Below are 24,622 nucleotides of genomic sequence, written 5' to 3'. Positions count from 1 at the left end.
TATTTGAATTTTACTTTTAATATTGACATTTTAATCTAGAAATGATTGACATATAGACCCATGTTTATTATTTTTAGAGCATAGATTAAGTTCATTATCTATTATTATTATTATATTTACTGTGAAACTCTTGCATTTGCATTAGTTGCCTTCAGTATACTTTAGCATAGAAATTTGATGGAGAAAAAATTATAAAATTATAAAATAAAGTATAAAAATAGTTATAATTGGCTGAAGACGGAGCCAAAGATACAGATACTGCAAGCTCTAGAAAGTGACAGACTTGACTTGTGATACATTTGGCATTCAGTGAAATGAGAAACAGAAGAACAGTTTGTCAAATTGTTGAGTTCATTAAGTTAATCGCTCTAGTTTGTCGTTTTCCACAAATGGTCGCGTGAAATACAGTTAATGTGTTTTTTCTTCAGCTTTAGTTAAATGTTTCGTGCTGCTCCTTCTCCATATTTGCATGTTCCTTATAGAATTCTATTTTTCATAGATTCGTTAAAAAAAATATATAATACTAAATAGCCTTTTGTCCACCTGCTGGATCAGTGTCAGAAAATGCATTTATGTGGAACGTAATTTAATGAGTTGTATTTGTTACCATGATACAGCCCCCTGTTTAACACTAACTAATACCTAACAAATATAAATATCCACTTTAAATACATAATAACCTGAGCGTATATGTTGAGCTCACAGAGTTAAATTACAATCTTGTTACCTAACTTTATCTTTTCATCTGTGGTTTTGTCTGTCTGTCAAAAGCAGCTGCAATTATCTTGTGAAATGAAGAAGTTGGGGCCAATCTCTTAGAGGAACTGACTGTTATTCCTCTCAAACTTATTCAGAGCTGAAGGTTCGTCAATACTTAAGCCAAATATAATGCTGTATTTAACAATTACTATTATTATTATTTTGTTATTGCAGATTCTGCCATTTGGGAACATGTTCATTCAAATGTTACTAATGTTACTGCTGTGTTCAGGTGAGTGGAGTTTTTATTTTTTAATGTTCTTAATCATTAAATGCAGGCAAAAAGTGTATTGGGCCCATGATAATGTAGCTTTGTAATATTTATTATTTGTAAGAATAAACATGCATGTGAACAACTGGCTCTATAAGCACTTTCTATTACTGTTGTTACTTTAAATATTTGTATGTTTTACAGGTGCAGAATCTGAGGATTGTGGACCTGTTTTATCCATCACAACTCCAAGTCCAATGGAGGCTCTGAGTGGCTCTTGTTTGTTTATCCCATGTAGCTTTAAATCTTTAGTTTCACTAGACATAAACCCTACAAACCCTGTCACTGGCATGTGGTTTAAAGATAAACCTGGATTTAAAGCAAATTCAGCATTTTCAGTCAGTGGAGACTCCAAAAAGTCTTATCCCATGAATATCACTGGGAACCTGAAAAACAAAGACTGCACCACAATGTTTTACAACTTAAACCAAAGACATGCTCGAAAATATTACTTCAGAGTGGACAACAGTGCTTTTAGGGCAACAACTTTTTGTCCCTATTTTCTTCAAATAACAGGTGGGTAAGACACTTTTCTATTTATTCAAAAGATAATGATGAAGATAAATAAATATATATATATTTATTTACACACACACACACGCACACGCACGCACGCATACACTTGTTTCATGTATACTTCCCGACACAGCACATACCTCACTTGAGACATGGCCAACTGAATATTGTTTGAATTTGAATGCACATTCATACTTTTTATTCTTAAACTGCATGTGACATACCTATGCATTATTTGGGTCTAGGATTTGCAATAATTCAGCTACAGTGTAAATTTGTTTATACATTGACATTGACAATAGTTTGTTTCACTTTCTCATTTCATGCAGTACAACAGAACATTTCCCGTACTACTACTAGTATAATAACCCTAAATTCCCATGCTTGGTTTGAATGCTTGGATGACATTTTCACTAGTGCACTGTATAGCATAAGAGCATAAGCTTGTTTATTATTTCTATCTTTCTATCTATGTTATGTTCACAAATTGTTGTTCCTCTTCTCAGACTCTCCCTGGAGTCCGTCCTTACAAGTCTTTGGTGATGAGACAGAGTCAGAGGTGGTGACTATCTCCTGCTCAGCTGTCACTCCCTGTCCACACGCCCCTCCTGAACTCACATGGGACCTCCACCAAGGCACTAACAACATCACAGAGACCAACTCAGATGGGACATTTACCACTAAAATCACACAGAACATCACTCTGACAGACTCTCATGATGGACGGCACATAAAATGTAATGCATCGTATCCTGTGAGTGGAGGGTTCAAAATGTCCAACAGTGATGTTACTCTCAGTGTCTCATGTGAGTGAATCACGCTGATGGAGCCAGTCTGTTCTGATGATAGTTGCTCTAATGTTCCTGTGTGTCCTCAGATGGTCCTAAAGACACTTCAGTTGTGGTCAGTCCGTCCGGTTCACTGTCATCAGGTCAGTCAGTGACGCTGAACTGCTCCAGCAGAGCCAAGCCTCCTGTTCATCACTTCACCTGGTTCAGACACAGCTCACAAGGACCAGTCAATGTCAGTGAAGGACAGACTTACAGCTTCAACATCTGTGAAGGAGGAGAATATTACTGTGTGGCCTCAAATAAACACGGCAATGGGTCCTCTCCAGACATTCAATTGCAAATAACTGGTAGGTTTTCTGTATCAGAGGTGTTTATCACATAACCTTTCAATTTAATGGGCACAACTCTGGACTAAATTGACTTTTTGTGAGATTTTACCACGCAGCGAGAATCTATCAGTTTGCTTCATGTTCCATCTTTCTGTAATTGACTTTCCTGTGGCTCCTGAACAAAAAACTCACATATTTCCACAGTACAGGCTACTGTTCAGAAAATATACACAAATACCTCCATGTATCTGAGCTTGGATAGCATAAACATAAACTGTGTCCTGCTCCTGTCAATCAGCTAAGCTCTGATTCATCTCAGTCACAGGCCATTCCCTGAGTGGCTCGGCCAATCATCACTCAGCAAAGCCTATCATCCTCCCCTTTCTCCTTCTTCTCGTCTCCTTCTTCTCGTCTCCTTCTTCTCATCTCCTTCTTCTCATCTCCTTCTCTTCGTCTCCTTCTTCTCATCTCCTTCTTCTCATCTTCAGCTCGTCTCTGCCTTCACCACCAGTGCCTGGGCTTCAGGGGGATAGACTCCTTCACTGCTAAACAAATTTAACGAATGCTCAATGTTTCTTGCTGGGACCTAAGTGCAAAAGCTGAATAAATAAATCAGTTAATTTATCACACCTATTTCTCCATCTGAGTCTGTCCAGGTTATAATCAGTCAGAGTCATTGTTGTTTTTTGCTTCTCAGATGCTCCTGGGAGTCCGTCCTTACAAGTCTTTGGTGATCAGACAGAGTCAGAGGTGGTGACTATCTCCTGCTCAGCTGTCACTCCCTGTCCACACGCCCCTCCTGAACTCACATGGGACCTCCACCAAGGCACTAACAACATCACAGAGACCAACTCAGATGGGACATTTACCACTAAAATCACACAGAACATCACTCTGACAGACTCTGATGATGGAAGGATCATAAAATGCTCTGCTGCTTTTCCTGTAACTGGAGGAGTCAAAACAACAGAAAGTACCACCACTCTCAATGTTACATGTAAGTCAGCCATTCTGTGTCGCTATTGAAGTTTTAAGACCAACTGGACTCTAGATGTTTGAATTTAAAATTGAAGAGGCACCGCAAAATGGCCTTGGGTTTGATCGCAGCACATATGCAGTCAATATTTCTACAGCCGCACTGTGAGATTGATGTCACTTAACCTCTAAGATTACTGCCCTGTGCAATTATAAAAGAGGATCATGAATTAGTGCAAGAAACAAAAGAGAATCCAGCAGGACAGTGGAGGACACTTATATGACACTTTTGCAACTTATTATGCTCATTTAAAGAAGAGCTAGGTTTTTTATTTAAATGTATAATTACGTTGTTAACTTCCATGATATGCTGTCTCTTGGCATCACTCGCACAGGTAAATCGTATTAGTCAAATGAATGTGTGTCCCCCCTGTGTGTCCTCAGATGGTCCTAAAGACACTTCAGTTGTGGTCAGTCCGTCCGGTTCACTGTCATCAGGTCAGTCAGTGACGCTGAGCTGCTCCAGCAGAGCCAAGCCTCCTGTTCATCACTTCACCTGGTTCAGACACAGCTCACAAGGACCAGTCAATGTCAGTGAAGGACAGACTTACAGCTTCAACTTCACTGAAAAAGGAGAATATTACTGTGTGGCCTCAAATACACTTGGAAATGAATCATCTGCAGTCATTACACTTAACAGTTTAACAGGTGAGTCGCCCTGGTGTATTGTTCTCTAGGAAACGGTTTTAAACTGACCAATTTAATATTTATCAAACTTAACCTTTATTTTAAATGAAAGTAAAACTGTTGCCCCAAAACACTGCTTGGTATTAAAAAAAAGCTCTATAAGACTTGAAGTGCTTTAGTGCAAGTGCAAGTCGACCCATAAGTCGACTATCTCCATGAATACATTTTGTGGTCTTTTTATCCTGAACTTGACACTGTCCTATTAAAATAACCAGTTTTACTTTGTAAGATTTAAATTCAGCAGGAACAGGAGCCTGATCAAACACCAGGTCCTTCAAGTATCTGCATTTCTAATCCAGTTCATGTTCTTAGAAGAATCAAACCTGGGAGTCCGTCCTTACAAGGATGTCATTCTTGGAGCAGTTATTGGAGTTCTGGTGGTCATTAGCCTGGGTCTATTTGTCTGGTGAGTAATCTCACTCTCTATAGGCAAGGCAAGGCAAGTTTATTTGTAGAGCACATTTCATACACAAGGCAATTCAAAGTGCTTCACAGCAGGAAAAATGCATTCAAATCACAAAGAAATTACAGAAACAGAAATACAATAAAATTAACTAAATTAAAAATGATCAATCCAACTGATTTTCTAAACTAATAAAATCACAAACAAAAGAGAAGAGTGCAAAGAAAAAATCCCTTCAGTCATATGCGCAGCTAAACAAAACTGTTTTTAGCTTAGATTTGAACATTGTCAGAGTACAAGCCTGTCTCACATCTTCAGGAAGACTGTTCCAGATTTTAGCTGCATAAAACTGAAACGCAGATTCCCCATGTTTTGTCCTGACTCTGGGCACCAGCAGGAGGCCGGTCCCTGAGGTCCTCAGAGTCCGAGATGGTTCATATGGCACTAACATGTCAGAGATGTACTTTGGTGCTAGGCCATGGAGAGACTTGTACACAAGCAGAGCTGCTTTAAAGTATCTTCTCTGAGCCACAGGAGCCAGTGCAGAGACCTGAGAACAGGACTAATGTGATCATACTTCCTGGTTCTAGTCAGGACCCGAGCAGCAGCGTTCTGGATGTACTGCAGCTGTTTTACAACTCGTTTGGAGAGGCCAGTGAGCAGGCCGTTACAGTAGTCTAATCTACTGGAGACAAACGCATGGATAAGTCTCTCTAAATCTGGTTTTGACACTATTTTTTTGATTTTGGCAATGTTTTTTAGATGGTAAAAAGCTGCTGATGTTATTGATTTGACATGGCTATTAAAGTTCAAGTCTGAGTCCATTATTACCCCCAGATTTCTAATTTGGTTTGTAGGTTTTAGAGCGAGACTCTGGAGGTGACCGCTAACACTTTCTCTTTGTTTCTGTGGGCCAAAAACGATTATTTCAGTCTTGTCTGAGTTCAGCTGGAGAAAGTTGTTTTGCATCCACAAACTGATCTGTTGGATGCAGTGACAGAGTGAATCCACTGGTCCATATTCACCTGCCGATAGTGAAACATAGATCTGAGTGTCGTCTGCATAATTGTGATAGGACACATTTTCACTGCGTATCAACTGACCTAACGGCAGCATGTAGAGGTTGAACAGAAGGGGACCCAGGACTGACCCTTGGGGCACTCCACAGGTCAGGGTCATGTGGTCTGAGACACAGCTACCAATTTCAACAAAGTACTTCCTGTCTTCCAGATAGGACCTTAACCAATTTAGGGCAGTGCCAGTGATGCCCACCCAGTCCTCTAGTCTCTGTAAGAGGATCCCATGATCGACAGTGTCAAAAGCAGCACTCAGATCTAACAGAATTAAGACTGAGGCTTTGCCCATGTCAGTGTTCAGGCGGATGTCATTTGTCACCTTGACAAGAGCAGTCTCAGTGCTGTGATGAGGTCTAAAACCTGACTGAAAAACATCAAATGAGTTGTTAATTAAGAGGAAATCTGTGAGCTGTTGGTAAACAACCTTTTCAAGGACCCTCTTCTGCCTGAAGAGTGGGTCCAGCTCGACTCAGACGGTCCCTCTTCTGCCTGAAGAGTGGGTCCAGCTCGACTCAGACGGTCCCTCTTCTGCCTGAAGAGTGGGTCCAGCTCCAGTCTCCTTGTGTCCGTCTGTCCGTCTGTGAGAGTCGGATCTCTCCTTCACTGGAACTCCTCCAGGTTTCTACGCTTTTTTCCCAGAGGTTTTTTTGTAGTTTTTCCTGGCCGAGAAGGAGAGTCTAAGGACAGAGGACCCTGGGACATCGTCCCTCGCCACCACAGACATTGTCTGACTTCATCGCCACCACAGACATTGTTGATTCATTTCTCCCTGTGGCCCTCAGAGGCAACTGTTGTTGTGATTTTGGGCCTTACAAAAATAAATTGATTTGATTTGATTTGACTTTGCCCAAAAATGGCAGATTAGAGATGGGCCGGTAATGACTCAGTACTGCGGCATCAAGACTGCTCTTCTTTAGGAGAGGCTTTATGACCGCAGTTTTCAAAGACATTGGGAATGTTCCAGATTGAAGCGACATGTTAACTATGTGAGTGAATGGTGCTAACAAACTGTTCAGCACAGACTTTAGAAATCTGGTGGGTAACACATCAAGGCAGCATGTAGATGAACTCAGACTGGTGATGATCTCATGGACAGTTTTGTCAGTTACTGGTGCAAAGTGAGTTAGCTCTAAGTGTCTTGGTGGTTTTAGGGTATTTTTTTGCATTGTGGGATTTATAGCATTTTTAATGCCCTGAACTTTGTCATTAAAGAATAATGCAAACTCATTACACTTGGATGTGGAAATGAGTTCTAACGGCAGCTGAGCTGGAGGGTTTGTTAATCTGTTTACTGTGGCAAACAGGACACGCGAGTTGTTACTGCAGCTTCCAATTATTTCAGAAAAATATCTTTCCCTAGTTCTACATAAGATTAGGTTGTACATGTTCAGCTTTTCTTTGTAAATCTCTTTTTGAACCTGGAGCTTTGACTTTGCGCCATTTCCGTTCGGCCCTGCGGCACTCCCTTTTTTGTGTCCTGACCGAATCATCATTTCTCCACGGCGCCTTCTGCTTATTTTTAACCATTTTAGCCTTTATAGGGGCGATGGTGTCCAGAACATTCAAAACACTAGATGTAACAGAGTTCAACAAATCATTTACATTAGAACATGAGACATTTTCAAAGTTTATCATTTCCATAAACAGTGCACCTGTGCCATCACTTATGTGTCTCCTCTGAACAACTGCAGGACCAACCGGAGGTTGGGGAGAAACAGACAGGTCAAAGAAGACACAGAAATGATCAGACAGAGCAACATCGATCACATTAACATTTGAAATATTTACCCCCTTTGTAATTATGAGATCTAGAGTGTGTCCTTTGCTGTGGGTGGGGCCTCTCACATGCTGAGTAAGACTGAAGGTTTCAAGGACAGCATCAAGCTCTTTAGCGTTTCTGTCACAAATATTATCAACATGCACGTTGAAATCACCTGTAATGACCAAACCATCAAAGTCTGTGCATATGACTGAAAGCATCTCAGTAAAATCATCAATAAAACTTTGGCAGTGCTGGGGAGGCTTGTATAAAACAATGAAGAGAATAGATCGAGACCGTTTTAGCTCCATTTTAAAGGATACATACTCAAATGATGAAAACATCCCAAAAGACAACCTGCGGGTAATTATTTCATCTCTAAAGACAGCACAGACTCCACCCCCTTTTTTGTTTTCTCGTGTTTCAGATTCAAACTTAAAGTTGGGTGGAGCAGATTCTATCAGAACTACATTTCCTGTGTTTTTGTCAAGCCATGTTTCAGTTAAAAACATAAAATCAAGATTATAAGAAGAAATAAAATTATTAATTAAGAGAGATTTGTTACATAAGGATCTGACATTTAGCACAGCAAGTTTCAGACTAGTTTCAGTGGGACTGGGCTTTATCTTTTCACAGGGAATATGAATCACATTTCTCAGATTGGGCCTGACTCGCATTTTGTTTTTCCATCTGTGTGATGATGTGACTACAGAAATAGCACTAGGGGGGGCTCTTTTTACATAGGGCCCCGGGTTGATTTGATTTTTAATGTGACAATAAGTCCCTGCAACGCTGAGACCCAGTGCATCCTAGCTATGGGAGATACCAGGTAAAAGGCGAGGTTGGATGGGTGGTGGGGCTTTTGTAGCCAAGGAGAGTTTGGGACCAGGTGAGAGGCGAGGGGGGATGGGTGGTGGGGCTTTTGTTGGTGTAGTCGGCATAGCCCTTGCTATATTGTGCGTGAGTGGAGCCATCTTAATGCCTGATTTGATCAGACTTTCAAAATGGCTGGGAAGGCCCATGGGTGAGAGTGGAGATGAGAAGGAGAATGATGAATCTTTAGTGGGAGTAGATGTTGCAGGGGGAACCCAGGGCTGGTGTGAAGGCAGGGGCGATGACAGGGATGTTGTTGGGCTTGTCACAGATGGGTCCAAGGCCTTTGAAGATTGTTCCTTTGCTGGAGGCGGTGGAGGTGAATGTGGAGCAGCTGGAGCTGAATCCTTTGCTGGTGGTGGTGGAGCAGCTGCTGATGAATCCTTTGGTGGAGGCTGAGGTTGTGGTGCTTTTGATGTTGAAACATTGGCTCGGTCTCTGGCTGAGGGAGCAGGAATTCTTCTCTCATTCCTCTCTTCTCTAACTATCTGCTCAGGACCCTGTCCAGGCCCAGTCCAATGCCTCAGAGCGTGGAGCAGGTTCTCTGTCAGCACCCTCACTCCACCTCTGCATAGGTGGGGGCCATTTCTCTTAAACAGGTCCTCTCGTTTTCAGAATAGATAGAAGTTCTCAATGTAGTGTAGTCCTCTCGGGGAACACTCTTTGGACAGCCATGTGTTCAGCTGAAGAAGCCGGCTAAACTTGTTTATCCTCCTGTCGATGTTTGGAAGAGGTCCACTTATGAATGTTTTGATTTCCATTTTATCAAGCACGTCGAATAACTTCAAGAAGTCTTTTTTCAAAACTTCAGTCTGTTCCCGCCGCATGTCCACTGCACCCACGTGCACAATCAGCTGTTTAGCTCCTCCATGCTTAGCCATAATATTTGGAAGGAGTGACGTTATCTCAGAAACAGTGGCGCTTGGAAAAGAATGTGTGTTTATCTTTTCATGCGTCACGTGACTTATCGCGCCGTCCCCAACTAAAACAATCTTGACCTTGGCTCCTGGCACAGATCCTCCTCGCTGTATTTTGGCCACGTCATCTTTCCTTTTTTCATTTAATTCCATCTCTGAAAGTGGTAAAAATCTGTTGGTGAGCTGTATTTTAGGTGACTTCACGTTATCTTTGTATCGTTTAGGCTTTGCTCCAAGTTTGTTCCAAGAAACAGCCTGGTCTTTCTGGTTTTCAGACAGTTTTGGAAACGACACAGAGTCACTGCGGTTTAGGTTGAAAGTAGCAGTTTTTCTTGTAAAAAGTGTGCTCTTCTTACCGTCGGTTGACACAGGAATGGTATCGTGAAGAACTTTTTCAGATTCCAAAACAAATATCCGTGTTTTCAGCTCATTAATTTCTTGTTGATATTTCCGACAGCGTTCACAGTCTTTCTCCCTTCTTCTCCCGGACATGTCGCTGGCGTCAGATATGTCGTTAAAACTGGAAAAATGTTCTTAAAATCCTTGGTTTACTTGAAAAAGTCTAAAGCAAAAATGTTTGGAAGACAAAAACTGATTAAAAAGCAAAATAAATAAGGAAAGCAGCGATAGCAAGCGGAGCGAGCAAAAAAGCGTGTGCACTCTTCGGAAGCAGGTTACATACCATACTATAAATAACTTTAGTTGTATATGTCATTTTCTAACTCCTGTGGAAGTCTGCTTTTTCTTTTGGTGGTTTATTCTAGAACCAAAACTGTTTCTGGATGGAGGGAATTCTACTGCTTTTGCTGTGCTTGGAATGTTTCACAGTATGGCATTAAACTAGTGTATCTTCATAAAGTCAAGCAAGTGACGCCACCAGGCCAAGCTACAGGTCATATCTGTGGAGAGGCTCACTATAAACAATGTATTTTGTGACGTTATTTTGTGTAATACAAAGACATTGTATTTTAATTAAGGCCGTTGCTGCAGAGCCGCGGCGCGGTCAAATGGCCTCATGGCTAACCCTAACCCCGGCGCGGTCAAATAGCCCAGCAGTTTCAAGAGCCGGGGCACAAAATAACATGGCAGTTCCGCGGCTCTGTAGACACTCCCTTCAATACATGTGTAGGGTAACATACTAGTACAAGTACTGTAAGGTTATGAATGTCCACCCACTTGTAAAGGGGGCGGGGCATTCAGGTTTGATATTGATTAAAGAATTGCTCAAGAATTCAAACATGACACACTGCCTAAGTGTGGGTAAGTTTGAATCGTATTTTTAAGAGAAGAATGGGGCACCAGCCGGATAATCGGCAATTTAACAACTCTAAAATCAGATATCTAGATTAATTAATTAATTAGAAATTAATTTGCTCGTTGATCTAAAGGTTTGAGAACGTAACCGTGACATTGACCCCTTTTCTGGAAATGAAGGAACACCTAACCAAATGTGGGTTATGAAGATTTAATGACCAAAGAATTAAACAGATAAATATGAATCAGGAATATGCAAATGAGTCGATAACAGATGGAAAATACTAGACATGATGGTTCTAGATCTATCTAGGTGTATGCAAGAGTTAACTCTCAGATGAAATTCAGCCAGCCTGTGAGGTGCATTCATACAAACGGAACCAGAAGCTGTGATCCTGAGGAGACGGGCCTGCGTGGGGTCCAAGGGCCTGCGTGGGATCCAAGGGCCTGCGTGGGGTCCAAGGGCCTGCGTGGGGTCCAAGGGCCTGCTCTGGAGTTTGGCTCTGACGTTGTCTGGCCAAAGAAGGACTGGATCGGTTCTGCGATCTGCGTTCTCCTTGGCTCTGAGGCGTTCTCCTTGGCTCTGAGGCGTTCTCCTTGGCTCTGAGGCGTTCCCGAATGAAAAGGCCGTCGTGCTGCTCCACCGATGTGGCTGATTTAAAAGGCTGTGGACTTGAAAAAGTTGCAAAAGGTCCTTGCTTGATTTTGCGTGATGCAGCATCAATCACGTTTTTAAAAACGGGCACAGGTTTCTTAGTTCCGGGAGGGAACATTAGCTTCTCTTGGAAAAGTCTTTGTCCCGTAGCGTAGCATTGCTCACGCTAACTAGGCCCGAGGCCTGCTCCCAAGGCCTCATGGACCTTGCTGGTGGGACCCTGGATGGAGGGTCGAGCTTCGAAAGAAACTCGGATGGAACTCGCTTTGGAGCTCGGATGGAATTGGTCTGTAACTCCCTGCTCTTTCCTTTTGTCTTACCCCGCGGGGGTTTTGGTGCCGTGGCTTCAGCCAATCAGCATGCACGCTGGGGTCAGAGCTGATAAGGAGACGAGATCTGGCTTTAGGCTACAAGAGTTACACAAAAGGTAAAATTGTCCACAAAACAAGTTATGAAACAGTTAAAATGACATGTAAAACACGATATCACAATATGTACATGTAAAGTCATCTGGTGGACACATTTTTGCAATCTGATGATTGTCTATTAAAACCACTAAAACCGCATAGTCTTTCAGCGTTTTAGCGTTTGTCTTGGAGAGATCGTTACTCTCTGTAATCCAAAAGGAGTCATTTGATGAAAAGTTATTTTCAAAGTTCAGAGCGTCTCTGTTGTCACTATTACATCCTCTTCCTTCTGAGGGGTGTAAAACTCCACACGGGCAGTAGATAACACCTAGCCCGCATTCCTGTCACCATGGCAACAGGGGTAGGACATCTGCATATCCTACATATGCAAGATAACTAAGTTTACTGCAATACTGTGGATTCCAGCAAAGAAAAAACATCTCCATGGAGACAAGAAAGTGGCTTACCCCCACCAGAAAAGTCACATTTTGCACCTTTAAAGTGTTCAGTTTCCTGTACTTTCTTATAAACTAAATAAAACACCTTTGACAGCACATTTTCCATTTCTCTTTTTCAGGTGTTTCAAAGTCAAATGTCAAAGTCCAAAAGACACACAGGTAAAATTCAATCATTCAACGCATTTTATCTTAAATTTAAATTGAAAAAAACATAAAACACATGTTGTGTTGCAGCAAGAGACATTTGTACAAGAAGTAGAAGAAACCATCCATTATGGAGAAATTGACTTCTCCAAAACGGCGTTCAAAGCTGCTTCTAATATTTATCCAGACGATGAATCGAAAGAGGAGACGGTTTACTCCCAGATCCAAGTGTTTCAGGTTAAAGCCACAGAAGAAGAAACCATCCATTATGGAGAGCTTGACTTTTCCAAGATGAGCCCTAAAGAGGTCCCAAACACAGAAGAAGAAAACACTGTGTATTCCCAGGTCCAACTGTCAAAGTCAGAAGAAGGGCAGGTTAAAGATGCTGTTGAAAGCCTCTATGCCAAAGTAATGAAGAAGTAACATTGCATGTTTAAAAAAAAATAGTGTCCAGATGATTAAAACTGAATCTTCTTCTACAATAGAACACTCCTGGAAGAACGAGGGATTACACTGACTATGACAGGATACATCACATAAGGGTCATGGGAGCAGCTCACAGCTCCTTTTAAAGTGCGAGGCCGCCCTAAACCATAATTTGATGATCTGCTGATGCATTTACTTCACTTCTGTTTCCAACACTGAGTAAGATATAGTTTGACATCTTTATATCTTGTGTTGTAATTATAAATATTATTATTTCAGTTAATGTCGGGCGCATCTAGTCAACAACAGAAGCTCTTATGGGCTTCATGAGTGGAACAGCCTGAATATTGGACATAAGGCTGTACATACCATATATTTTATTCATATAGACACCAAACCAAACAATGCATGTCCTTGAATAATGTGTGAAGAGTTAATCCAGAAAAGGATGAAGTGAAAATGTTTTGTCCGTTTGGTAAATAATGTTGTTATGTATGATGTGTATAGATAATGTAGACTAATATAATGTGCTATAGAACCCACAGCATGGACCATGGCCTTTATTCCTTCACTGTGCAGTGGCTTGTGTTTATGTGTTACATTTTAATCATTTATATTCTACTTTGAGGTTAACAGTCCCAAAAACAGGTGGCTCTGGAGAAAGGTGCAGAGTGTGACTGTTGTGTGTAGATGATATGGATTTCTCAGATTGCATTTTAAAGGCGTCTGCACATTGGTCTGAACTGATTCTACCTGTAGGTTATATGTGGGACAATATGCAAATAAAGCAAAAAACACATTTATTTTTAGATAGTCGGTAGTGGTAATAGCTAGCAGATCAACTTAATGCATATTTAAATACTGTGGTTGTGTTGAAGTTTTAGTTTTTTCCTCTCCTCTCTCTGTGGAGAAACATTTACATAATGTGATGCTTCAGGTCTCAGTGGAAAACACATACAAAGGAACGTCAGTCTCTTGAAAATTGTGGCCCATAATTTGGTTTTATAAACCAAATATTAGTATAATATTCTAATACATCTTGTTGAGAAATACACTGTGAAGCTGAGAATGATAGAAAGTGATTCAACTCACAACTCACCTTACTGGAGCAGACGTCTGAAACACAGGGTGGAGTCGTCCGCAAACTTGATCAGTTTTACGGAGTCATGGCTGGAGGTACAGCAGTTTGTGTACAGGGAGAAGAGCAGGGGAGAAAGTACACAGCCCTGTGGAACTCCTGTGCTGATAGTCCGAGTGTCTGAGACATTCTTCCCCAGCCGCACGCACTGCCTCTGATCCATCAGGAAGTCAGTGCTCCACCTGCAGCTGGAGTCAGGCACGTTGAGCTGGGAGAGCTTGTCCTGGAGCAGAGCAGGGAGGATGGTGTTGAATGCAGAGCTGAAGTCCACAAACAGGATCCTGGCATAGGTTCCCGGTGTGTCCAGATGCTGCAAGATGAAGTGGAGTGCCAGGTTGATGGCGTCCACAGACCTGTTGGTTCTGTAGGTGAACTGCAGGGGTCCAGCAGGGGGAGGTGAAGGACATGAGGAGGGGCAAGACCAGGAACTCAAATGACTTCATGACTACAGACGTCAGTGGAAATCATGTGTAATTTCTCTTCTAATTGTGTGCTGCTTTGGGTTACTCTTTCACAAAAATGCCTATACAATGTAGGTACAATATATAATCTGTTTGGGTAATCTGATTGTCTTTTACTTCTAACTTTCTATTTATTTTTTTCAAGCCTATGAGGCGACTGCTGTCGTGAATTTGGGCTTGACAAACAACTGAATGCAACTTTGTGATGTTAGGCCTGCCATGCCCCTGCTCATGTTGCAAAGTAATAAAAACACCTGTAGTTGAATAAATGCAATTAGGGATGTCACAATATTAACATTTAGTGTTACCGTTATTGTGAGAAAAAACATCAGGGTGTAATGATAATTCATAATTACTGACACTAAAAACAAAAATGAAAACCTGTTACCAGCCACCTGTCCGCCGGCGAACATTTTCTATATCTCAAATATTCTCTTACATCATCACTTTTATTTCCGTGGTCAATACCAGCAAGCCATACATCATTTTAAAGCTTATTTTCTCAACAAAACGAATATGTCATTGATTTACATTGAATAATATGCCCCAAGAAGCAATTGCCAATAGTTTGTGAGAAAGTCTCAACTTTTACAAACGCATGTCCTACCTGTTTGCTGTTTATGACGGACGAAACGGCTTTAATTCTGTACATCCTTGCACTCAGTCTGTCCGTAAGGAATCATTGAAAAACAATATCCACTTGTATTTTTCCTGAAGTTATCCGATTTCAAGATATTGTCAAGTAAACAAACTTTTCTTCGTTTCTCGCCGAACGAGAATGCGCTTGTTCGGCGCATTTCTCTGTCCATAACAAATGACCTGTTTGACCTATAAGATAATGTTGGGTATCCTTCTTTTCTTCAGACTGTTTCCTACTGAATGAGACCATCCACGAATTTTTCTGTCCACGGGTTTGTTTGCTACAGCCTCGCAAAAAAAAATGCGCCGCTTGCGACGCACATGGATTAGTCTGTTTACATCTAAATAGCGCTGCGTGCGAATGACGTAGCTCAGATTGATTGACAGATTATTCTAGCCAATGAAAATAGCTTTAGAAAGAGAGGCGGGACAAAGGGCTCATTGACACAGAATCTTCTGTATTCTCGTGCGTAAGGCTCCGGGAAGGCTGTAAAGAGCCAGATTTCTCGTCAGGATTTTGCGCATAACGTGTTCTGATTTTATTAGCCTTTTGGACGTGCATTTTGTTAGATATATGTATTATTATACCAATACAAAAATAAAATAAAAATATTATATATATATATATATTTTTTTTTAACCTCTATATGGGAAATTCATGGGTAAACTCATATTTACACATTTTCACATATATTTTTTTTAGCAGTTATAATTGCTATTAGTGGCCTACAAAACATCAAAATGTATGTTTTATGATCATAGAGGAGCTAAAATTGTAATAAAACAGTTTGGCACAGTTGGCACATATTTGGATCACTTGTTCCGAATATACTTTTTGATACAAAAAGGTCAACAGCACCAAAATGCCTGTTCCTAGAGATCTGAAACTTTACACAGTTGTTGTCAACAAGATAAAAAGCATGTACAGTGAACAGCATATGCACACAATAAAGTATGTCATGCTCAGGACCATTACAAATTAACAATATTCAGGCGAGATTAAAAAAGGATGTTTTGTTTATGTTTGGGCCTCTGTAGTGTAAGTTCTGAAGCCCTGACAGTGTTCATGTGCACATCTGCAGAATCTAGAAGGCCTAAGCTTTCTAATGATGCATCACACTTGCATGTGAAACATAAGATCCTCTTTTAATAAGCAATGCCATTTGGGTATGTCCAACCATTGTGCACAGGGCGAAAATAGGTGGATGGTAACAGGTTAATTCTTGTAGTGTGAACAGTTTTATGAAATTAAACTTTCTGAATGCACAAGTTAAAGGTTGAATGGACGATTTTTTGGCCCAAATCTGAGTCTTATTTCCTCGTGGCGTGGACTGCCGATTAGTCCTGCCACGTATCAATCATAAAACGCACCAATCACTCACCTGCAGCCGCGTCAGGCTCGTCCCAGGAGAGCTGCACTTTCCGCGTGTCTAAGCGCATTGATCTATCATAATATAGTTCCCTCAGTGTACGGGGCAAAATGAAGACGGAGAAAGACAGTTCGAGCTGACTCAGAAGAAGACGGAAATCTACGGGAGACGAGAGATGCGATGCGATCCGTCGCGCTAACCAACGCACGTGTGTGTTGTATCAGTCCGCACGGGGGAGTGCGCAGACGCACTTCCGCCTGAATTCTCAAATTGCCGAAAAATCGTCCATAACGCTTTTAGGTAATGTTGTGATATTACAGTTTTTTACGATTGAATAAACACAATTTCGATTGTTTTGTCTTAATTAGCAAAACCCTACACACAATTAGCACAACCACAAACCCAATTAGCAAAACACCTTAGCTCCTTTGCAAAATGAAACATTCTTGTAAAAACTATACACTAATTGATCAAAACCATAATTTTTTTGGCCGTGGCTGCAGTGCCGCGGCCCACGGTTTCAGGAACCGCGGGACTTCTCTCTAACCTTAACCTTAACCTCAACCTTAACCTTAACCCTAACCTTAATACGGCGCGGTCTAAAACGGCGCTAAAACGCGGTCAAATAGCGGCGCAGTTTCAGGAGCCGCAGCGCGCGGCCGGCACAAAAATAACATGGCAGTTTCGGCCGCGCGCCGCGGCTCTGCAGACACTCCCAATTTTTTTACTATATGAAACACACACGTTGCATATGACTTAACTATGTTTGCACCAGTTACACACTGATGTTTAAAACCTTAAACACTTTGGACTAATCCTGCTTCTAAGTGCACAGAGTCGTATGGGTGAAGTGCACCGTGAATTTGCAAAACATGGCTCGGATTTGCACAACTGGAAACACAATGTCTGTTCACACTTTGTGCAAAACAATACACACAGTGATTTACAACACTGAACACAGTTGTATGTATTTAGACACAGAAGTATATCAAGATGTCACTTCTTTGCAATTCTAAAGCACTGACTGTCAAATGACCACACCCATGTGCCAGTCCATTGAACACTGTCATCAGGTGACCAAACACAAGATTGCTTACAGTTTTTTACGATTGAATAAACACAATTTTGATGGTTTTGTTTTATTTAGCAAAACCCTACACACAATTAGCACAACCACAAACCCAATTATCAAAACACCTTAGCTCCTTTGCAAAATGAAACACTCTTGTAAAAACTACACACTAACTCATCAAAAACATATTCTTTTACCATATGAAACACACACGTTGCATATGACTTAACTATGTTTGCACCAGTTACACACTGATGGAAAACTCTAAACACAAAGTCTGCTCACACTTTGTGCAAAACAACACACACAGTGAACACTACACGCACTTGTATGCATGACTGTAGACACCACACAGGACACAAGACTAATGCTGTTGACAATGTCATTTATTTTTTTCCATATACTCAAGCCAACATGGCGAAAAATAAAAAAATTCCCAGTTTTCATGAACATTACATTTTATCCAGTACAAAAAAGAACCCTCCCAAACTCCTCCCCCTCTTCCTCCTACTTGAAGTCTTCCTCTACCTTTACCCCTACCTCGACCTCTACCTCGACCTCTGGCATGGCCTCTTCTTCTCCTTCTCATCCTCACTCTTCCTCTTCCTCTTCCTTCCATTTTGGTTCAGTTTGGTGAACTCACCTGCTGCATTTTTATAGTGCCATGTTTTGCAAATTCACCGTGTACTTCACCCATACGACTCTAGGCACTTAGAAGCAGGATTAGCCCAAAGTGTTGAAGGTTTTCCACAGCAGTGTGTAACTGGTGCAAACATAGTTAAGTCATATGCAACGTGTGTGTTTCATATGGTAAAAGAATATGTTTTTTTATAAGTTAGTGTGTAGTTTTTACAAGAGTGTTTCATTTTGCAAAGGAGCTAAGGTGTTTTGATAATTGGGTTTGTGGTTGTGCTAATTGTGTGTAGGGTTTTGCTAAATAAAACAAAACAATCAAAATTGTGTTTATTCAATCGTAAAAATCATAATAATCATATAAGTAATAGAAAACATTTTGATGAAGCTCAAAAAACAAAAGGAACAGCAGCATGTGGGTAAAGTAAGAACAGGTGAAAAGAAAAACAGAGCTCATGTTTAGAGATGGAGGCCAGATTATAATGAGCTTCAGTCTCCAAAAGTTCAATCAATCAATGTTTTTTTTAATTTGAGCTTTTTTGCGACCTCAACACGGAACTACAGTTGGACAGACAGAGGAACAACAGTAATGTGATGCAAATGGGTGACAGATAATCATAAAAGAGCTCACGGTCATAACAGAGAAATATTTGCATTTTCCCTCAGAGATAACAGACGACACTACGAGCACAGTTTACACTTTCAACAGAGGAACACACAGATGCACACTATGTAAGTTTGATATTTTTCATCATTTTTAAGCAAAGTCTATGAAGGTTATTTTGTGTTTTTATTACAATTATTTTTTTCTTTTACATCAATTTTTTTTACATCAAATTTCTTTTTAAATTCGATAATTTCGTAATAAAAGTAAGCCCAGACAGATGACTGTACTTGTGAATGAAATCTCTGAACTAGCCTATTTTATAAAGAAGGGTTTTATTGATGATGCACTTAAATTATAAAAATCGTTTCACATTTATGCAGTTATTTGTCAGTGAAGAAGTAGCCTGCAGTGTTTCACAAACCTACTGTTTATCCTAGAATTATATGCACAGACTGGATGATTCCACGGGAGGATTATCACACTTTAAAAGACCCAGACAGTGTTGAAATGCAGGCAAATAAGAGGAGATTATGTTGTGGCAGTTGAGCATTATTTATACTAATTTGACATGAAACTTGTATGTTCAACAAGTTTTAAAGTATGCAATTACCACTATCATCATTTATCATCATGTCATCATTTATTTATTTATTCATCTATACAGGTAAAACCTATTTAATTTAAATTTAAAAATTTAAATAATTGCACAGATTATTCACTGATTTTACTAAACAATAATCAGATATGTATTTGAAAAGCTGATCATTCACAATACACTATTATCACCTTGTTTCGCTCATTTTGTGTGCTCATTCATCTTTTTACTGAGATAAGGCAAATATAATTTTCAGGCTTTTTGTACTTGATTTAGGATTTAACAAAAGCCTCAAAAGCGGTTGTGTAACTAACATTTATCTTAACGTTATGTATGTTTAGGGATTGTTTAAATTAGTAATTTCTCTGACCCTGAATGCAGAGTTTATGCAGTTTATGCATGTTTATTATTTTTGGAGCATAGATTAAGTTCTGCTGGATCAGTGTCAGAAAATGCATTTGTGTGGAGCGTAATTTAATGAGTTGTATTTGTTACCATGATACAGCCCCCTGTTTAACACTAACTAATACCTAACAAATATAAATATCCACTTTAAATACATAAAAACCTGAGAGTATTTGTCGAGCCCACAAAGTTCAATTACAATCTTGTTACCTAACTTGGTTTTGTCTGTCTGTCAAAAGCAGCTGCAATTATCTTGTGAAATGAAGAAGTCAATCTCTTAGAGGAACTGAATGTTATTATATTATTCAGAGCTGACGGTTCGTCAATTTTAATGCTGTATTTAACAATTAAGCCTTTTTTGATTTATTTTTTTACTATTATTGTTATTTTGTTATCGCAGATTCTGCCATTGGGGAACATGTTCATTCAAATGTTACTAATGTTACTGCTGTGTTCAGGTGAGTGGAGTTTTTATTTTTTAATGTTCTTAATTATTAAATGCAGGCAAAAAGTGTATTGGGCCCATGATAATGTAGCTTTGTAATATGTATTATTTGTCAGAATAAACATGCATGTGAACAACTGGCTCTATAAGCACTTTCTATTACTGTTGTTACTTTAAATATTTGTATGTTTTACAGGTGCAGAATCTGAGGATTGTGGACCTTTATCCATCACAACTCCAAGTCCAATGGAGGCTCTGAGTGGCTCTTGTTTGTTTATCCCATGTAGCTTTAAATCTTTAGTTTCACCAGACATAAACCCTACAAACCCTGTCACTGGCATGTGGTTTGAAGATAAACCTGTATATAATGCAAATTCAGCATTTTCAGTCAGTGGAGACTCCAAAAAGTCTTATCCCATGAATATCACTGGGAACCTGAAAAACAAAGACTGCACCACAATGTTTTACAACTTAAGCCAAACACATGCTCGAAAATATTACTTCAGAGTGGACAACAGTGCTTTTAGGGCAACAACTTTTTGTCCCTATTTTCTTCAAATAACAGGTAGGTAAGACACACACACACGCACACACACACACACACACACACGCACACACACACACACACACACACACACACACACACACTTAATTTATTTCACAAAACAGTTGCTACAAACTAATATTCTGAACACATATTTTTGTTTCTTGTTTTCTGTTACTTGTTTCCCGACACAGCACATACCTCACTTGAAAAGGGCAGACAAAATACAGTTTTTTACGATTGAATAAACACAATTTTGATACGTCGGTGTAATCCCTCATTCGTCCAGGCGTGTTCCATAGTAGAAAAAGCTTCAGTTGTAGTCATCTGGACTCAGTTTGAAAAAATAGACGTTTCGACTCTCATCCAAGAGTCATTGTCAATAACAGAATTTAGGTCGAGAACTCCGATATTAATACTGTTCTGTGGTAAGACCCGCCCATTGGGAGGAGCCTTCCTGAAGTAGAAAGAGTTGTTTGTTTCAACAGAAACTCCCCCTTGTATCTACCGAGCTAGCCTATTCAGAATCTTAATGGGCTATTAGAATCCTCTTTGTCTTTGTGAGACCCTGGCTCAACCACCCTGAGTACCTGATTAGCATCTAAATGTCCAATACCTTTCCAGGGGTTCAGAATCCCATTATAAATAACAGGAAGATGAAACCTAAGCCCTCCATTTCTGTTTAAAGAAGATCTTTCTTTTTTAACAAAAATAGCTTCCTTGACTCCTCTTTCAAACCATCTTTTCTCCCTGCTTAAAACCTTCACCTCACCGTCTTCAAACGAGTGATTAGAGGCTTCAAGATGGAGATGCACAGCACTCTGAGGTCCTGAACTAGTATTTCTTCTGTGCTGATAAAGCCTCTTGTGTAGAGGCTGTTTCGTCTCACCTATGTAACGTTCTTTACAACTTTCTTCCAATGCAGTGAAGAAAGTTGTAAAGAACGTTACATACAAAACCGTACAAAACCCTCCCAAACTCCTCCCCCTCTTCCTCCTGCTTGAAGTCTTCCTCTTCCTCTTCCTTTACCCCTACCTCCACCTCGACCTCTGGCACGGCCTCTTCTTCTCCTTCTCCTCTTCCTCCTTCTCATCCTCACTCTTCCTCTTCCTTCCATTTTGGTTCAGTTTGGTGAACTCACCTGCTGCATTTTTATAGTGCTTAAACCTGATTGGTGTGTCTATAATTAAGCGATCGTGTGTTTGGTCACCTAATGACAGTGTTCAATGGATTGGCACATGGGTGTGGTCATTTGACAGTCAGTGCTTTAGAATTGCAAAGAAGTGACATCTTGATAAACTTCTGTGTCTAAATACATACAACTGTGTTCAGTGTTGTAAATCACTGTGTGTGTTGTTTTGCACAAAGTGTGAACTGACTTATTGTGTTACAGTGGTGCAGATCTGAGGCCGAGTTTTGCTCCTTGAGTGTAAGGTTTTGATAATTGGGCTAAACTTTGGATTTGAGTGTTTATTCAATTGTAAAAAACTGTAATAACCCTGAACCCTGTATAATATTCACTGCCCTCTGCCGAGCATAAGCTTAGGTTCTTAGTTTATTATTTCTATCATAGTAGATTGTTATGTTCCCAAATTGTTGTTCCTCTTCTCAGACTCTCCCTGGAGTCCGTCCTTACAAGTCTTTGGTGATGAGACAGAGTCAGAGGTGGTGACTATCTCCTGCTCAGCTGTCACTCCCTGTCCACACGCCCCTCCTGAACTCACATGGGACCTCCACCAAGGCACTAACAACATCACAGAGACCAACTCAGATGGGACATTTACCACTAAAATCACACAGAACATCACTCTGACAGACTCTCATGATGGACGGCACATAAAATGTAATGCATCGTATCCTGTGAGTGGAGGGTTCAAAATGTCCAACAGTGATGTTACTCTCAGTGTCTCATGTGAGTGAATCACGCTGATGGAGCCAGTCTGTTCTGATGATAGTTGCTCTAATGTTCCTGTGTGTCCTCAGATGGTCCTAAAGACACTTCAGTTGTGGTCAGTCCGTCCGGTTCACTGTCATCAGGTCAGTCAGTGACGCTGAGCTGCTCCAGCAGAGCCAAGCCTCCTGTTCATCACTTCACCTGGTTCAGACACAGCTCACAAGGACCAGTCAATGTCAGTGAAGGACAGACTTACAGCTTCAACTTCACTGAAAAAGGAGAATATTACTGTGTGGCCTCAAATACACTTGGAAATGAATCATCTGCAGTCATCCAGCTCAGAACAGAAGGTATTTTACCCTACACTGCACTATTCTGATTTTCATATTTATATCATGAAAGGAAAATTGTTCCAGGACCAGTTTGGCACCAAAATGTATCAAATAAAAGATAAGATACAAGAATGGCTGTAACATAATACATTGTTTGAGCAGATTTTGTAAAATGTTCACATGCATAATTTCTCACTGCTAAAAACAGGTGTTGCTGATAATAACTGATCCACTTAAACTTTGTTTGTTTGTTTGTTTGTTTGTTTGTTTGTCAGGAGCTGTTGTGACCGGGATTGGCCCATACAACATCGTGAAGCTCTGTGGGATTGTCCTGCTCTACCTCTCCCTGGTCTTTATTGAATGGTGAGATATAAATATTGTCGTTTTATACGTCGCATGATTGTTTTTTCTGTGTCTTTTCCTTCAAAATAAACTGGCCTCACTTTACTTTCAGCTGGTTCAGAGCATTGCACAAGAATCAGGAGCAGGTAAGCATTAGCCAATATTTACACACGTTCAGTTTCTCTGTTTTAACTCAAATTATTTTGTATGTTTTATCCAAAGAGATCAGAGCCAGCGATATATGAAAACTCTGCGATTGTAAAGCAAACTTAAAATGCATTTTGTTCTGTTTTGTACTTGTTCCTCTCTATGTATTTTATTTTATTACAAATCAATATATATCAGAGTTAATAGTAATAATCCAGTTGTATGGCAGCAAGTTAAAGCTGGGGTTTCTAATTTTGACACTACAAAAGTAGGTATTCAAATCTGTCTAACTAGTCCCAAGGTCTCACAAACCCTTTGGCCCATTGTTAATATCCACATGCATTACTTTTAATGTAAACGGCTTTAGAACAACTGTTTTCAAGCAGTGACGTGAACCTGGGCTGGACAACCCAAGCACAGCCAATCAGAGCGCTGCTTTCAGCTCTTACTTCCGGGTTGAAGATAAATAAAATGCTTTATTATTAGACTCAGACAACGCACAGTGGTCTAATTTTGTTACAAAGTGCTGCTTTTACGAGATACACTTTATAATGGAAAACACAAAATGTTCTCATTTACAACAACAAAGTCCAGTATTCCAGCTTTAATGCCTCTTTATGTGAGATCTACTTGAATAAAAGGGTTATTTTGATCAATAGCTAATCTTTATTATCGTTGATGATATTGTACAAAGTTTACTTGCATTTAGTTGTATTTTTTCTTTTCTTTTTTTGTTGCTGTTGTATCCTTTTAAGTCATTTTTTTCTAAAAAAAATGTCTGATTTTTAATGAATAGCTATGATATTAATATGTTGTTTGTTTGGTGTTAACATTATGAAGAAAGTTATGAATTGACCACAAGTTTGGTTTGAGAAAAGTGGTTTTAATTGTAATAAAAAAAAGACAAAGAAGAGGAAGAAGTTATAATTTGTCCCCAGCAACTTCACTAGTTCCTTAAAAAAACATTGACCAAATACAAAAGAAAAGGAGAACTACATTGCTTCTTCCTTCATTATTGTTTCCTCTTCAGACGCAGAAGGAGCAGGCAAAGCTGTGAATGTTTCTTTCATGACTTTTCCTTAGGGATGTATGTTTTATATTATATCTATAAACCTGTATAGTTCTATAACAGAGTTGCTTTATTAATGATGCATTTGTGTGGCAGCAAGTTAATGCCTCTTGGTGTGAGTTTTATGCCTGAATAAGCCTTTTGGAAACAGAATTTCAGCGTACAGCGT

The 24,622-nt window shown here is 40.0% G+C and overlaps 1 protein-coding gene across 1 annotated transcript; it reads left to right on the top strand.

The window, feature by feature from the left end:
- Positions 1-972: 972 nt before the first annotated feature.
- LOC140364961 (B-cell receptor CD22-like) lies at positions 973-23,262 on the top strand. Its single transcript, XM_072451334.1, has 9 exons — positions 973-991; positions 2,053-2,352; positions 2,424-2,684; positions 3,364-3,663; positions 4,086-4,340; positions 16,269-16,274; positions 22,282-22,581; positions 22,653-22,913; positions 23,171-23,262. Exons 1-9 carry the CDS (start codon positions 973-975, stop codon positions 23,260-23,262), a joined length of 1,794 nt encoding a protein of 597 aa, XP_072307435.1.
- The last annotated feature ends 1,360 nt before the right edge of the window (positions 23,263-24,622 follow it).

The sequence above is a fragment of the Eucyclogobius newberryi genome, unplaced genomic scaffold, assembly GCF_026437365.1.
Source record: "Eucyclogobius newberryi isolate DKJ021-1_F unplaced genomic scaffold, fEucNew1.0.hap1 SCAF_18, whole genome shotgun sequence".
NCBI lineage: Eukaryota > Metazoa > Chordata > Actinopteri > Gobiiformes > Gobiidae > Eucyclogobius > Eucyclogobius newberryi.
Note: the sequence above shows the minus strand (reverse complement) of the source record. Positions and strands in the feature narration are given on the sequence as shown.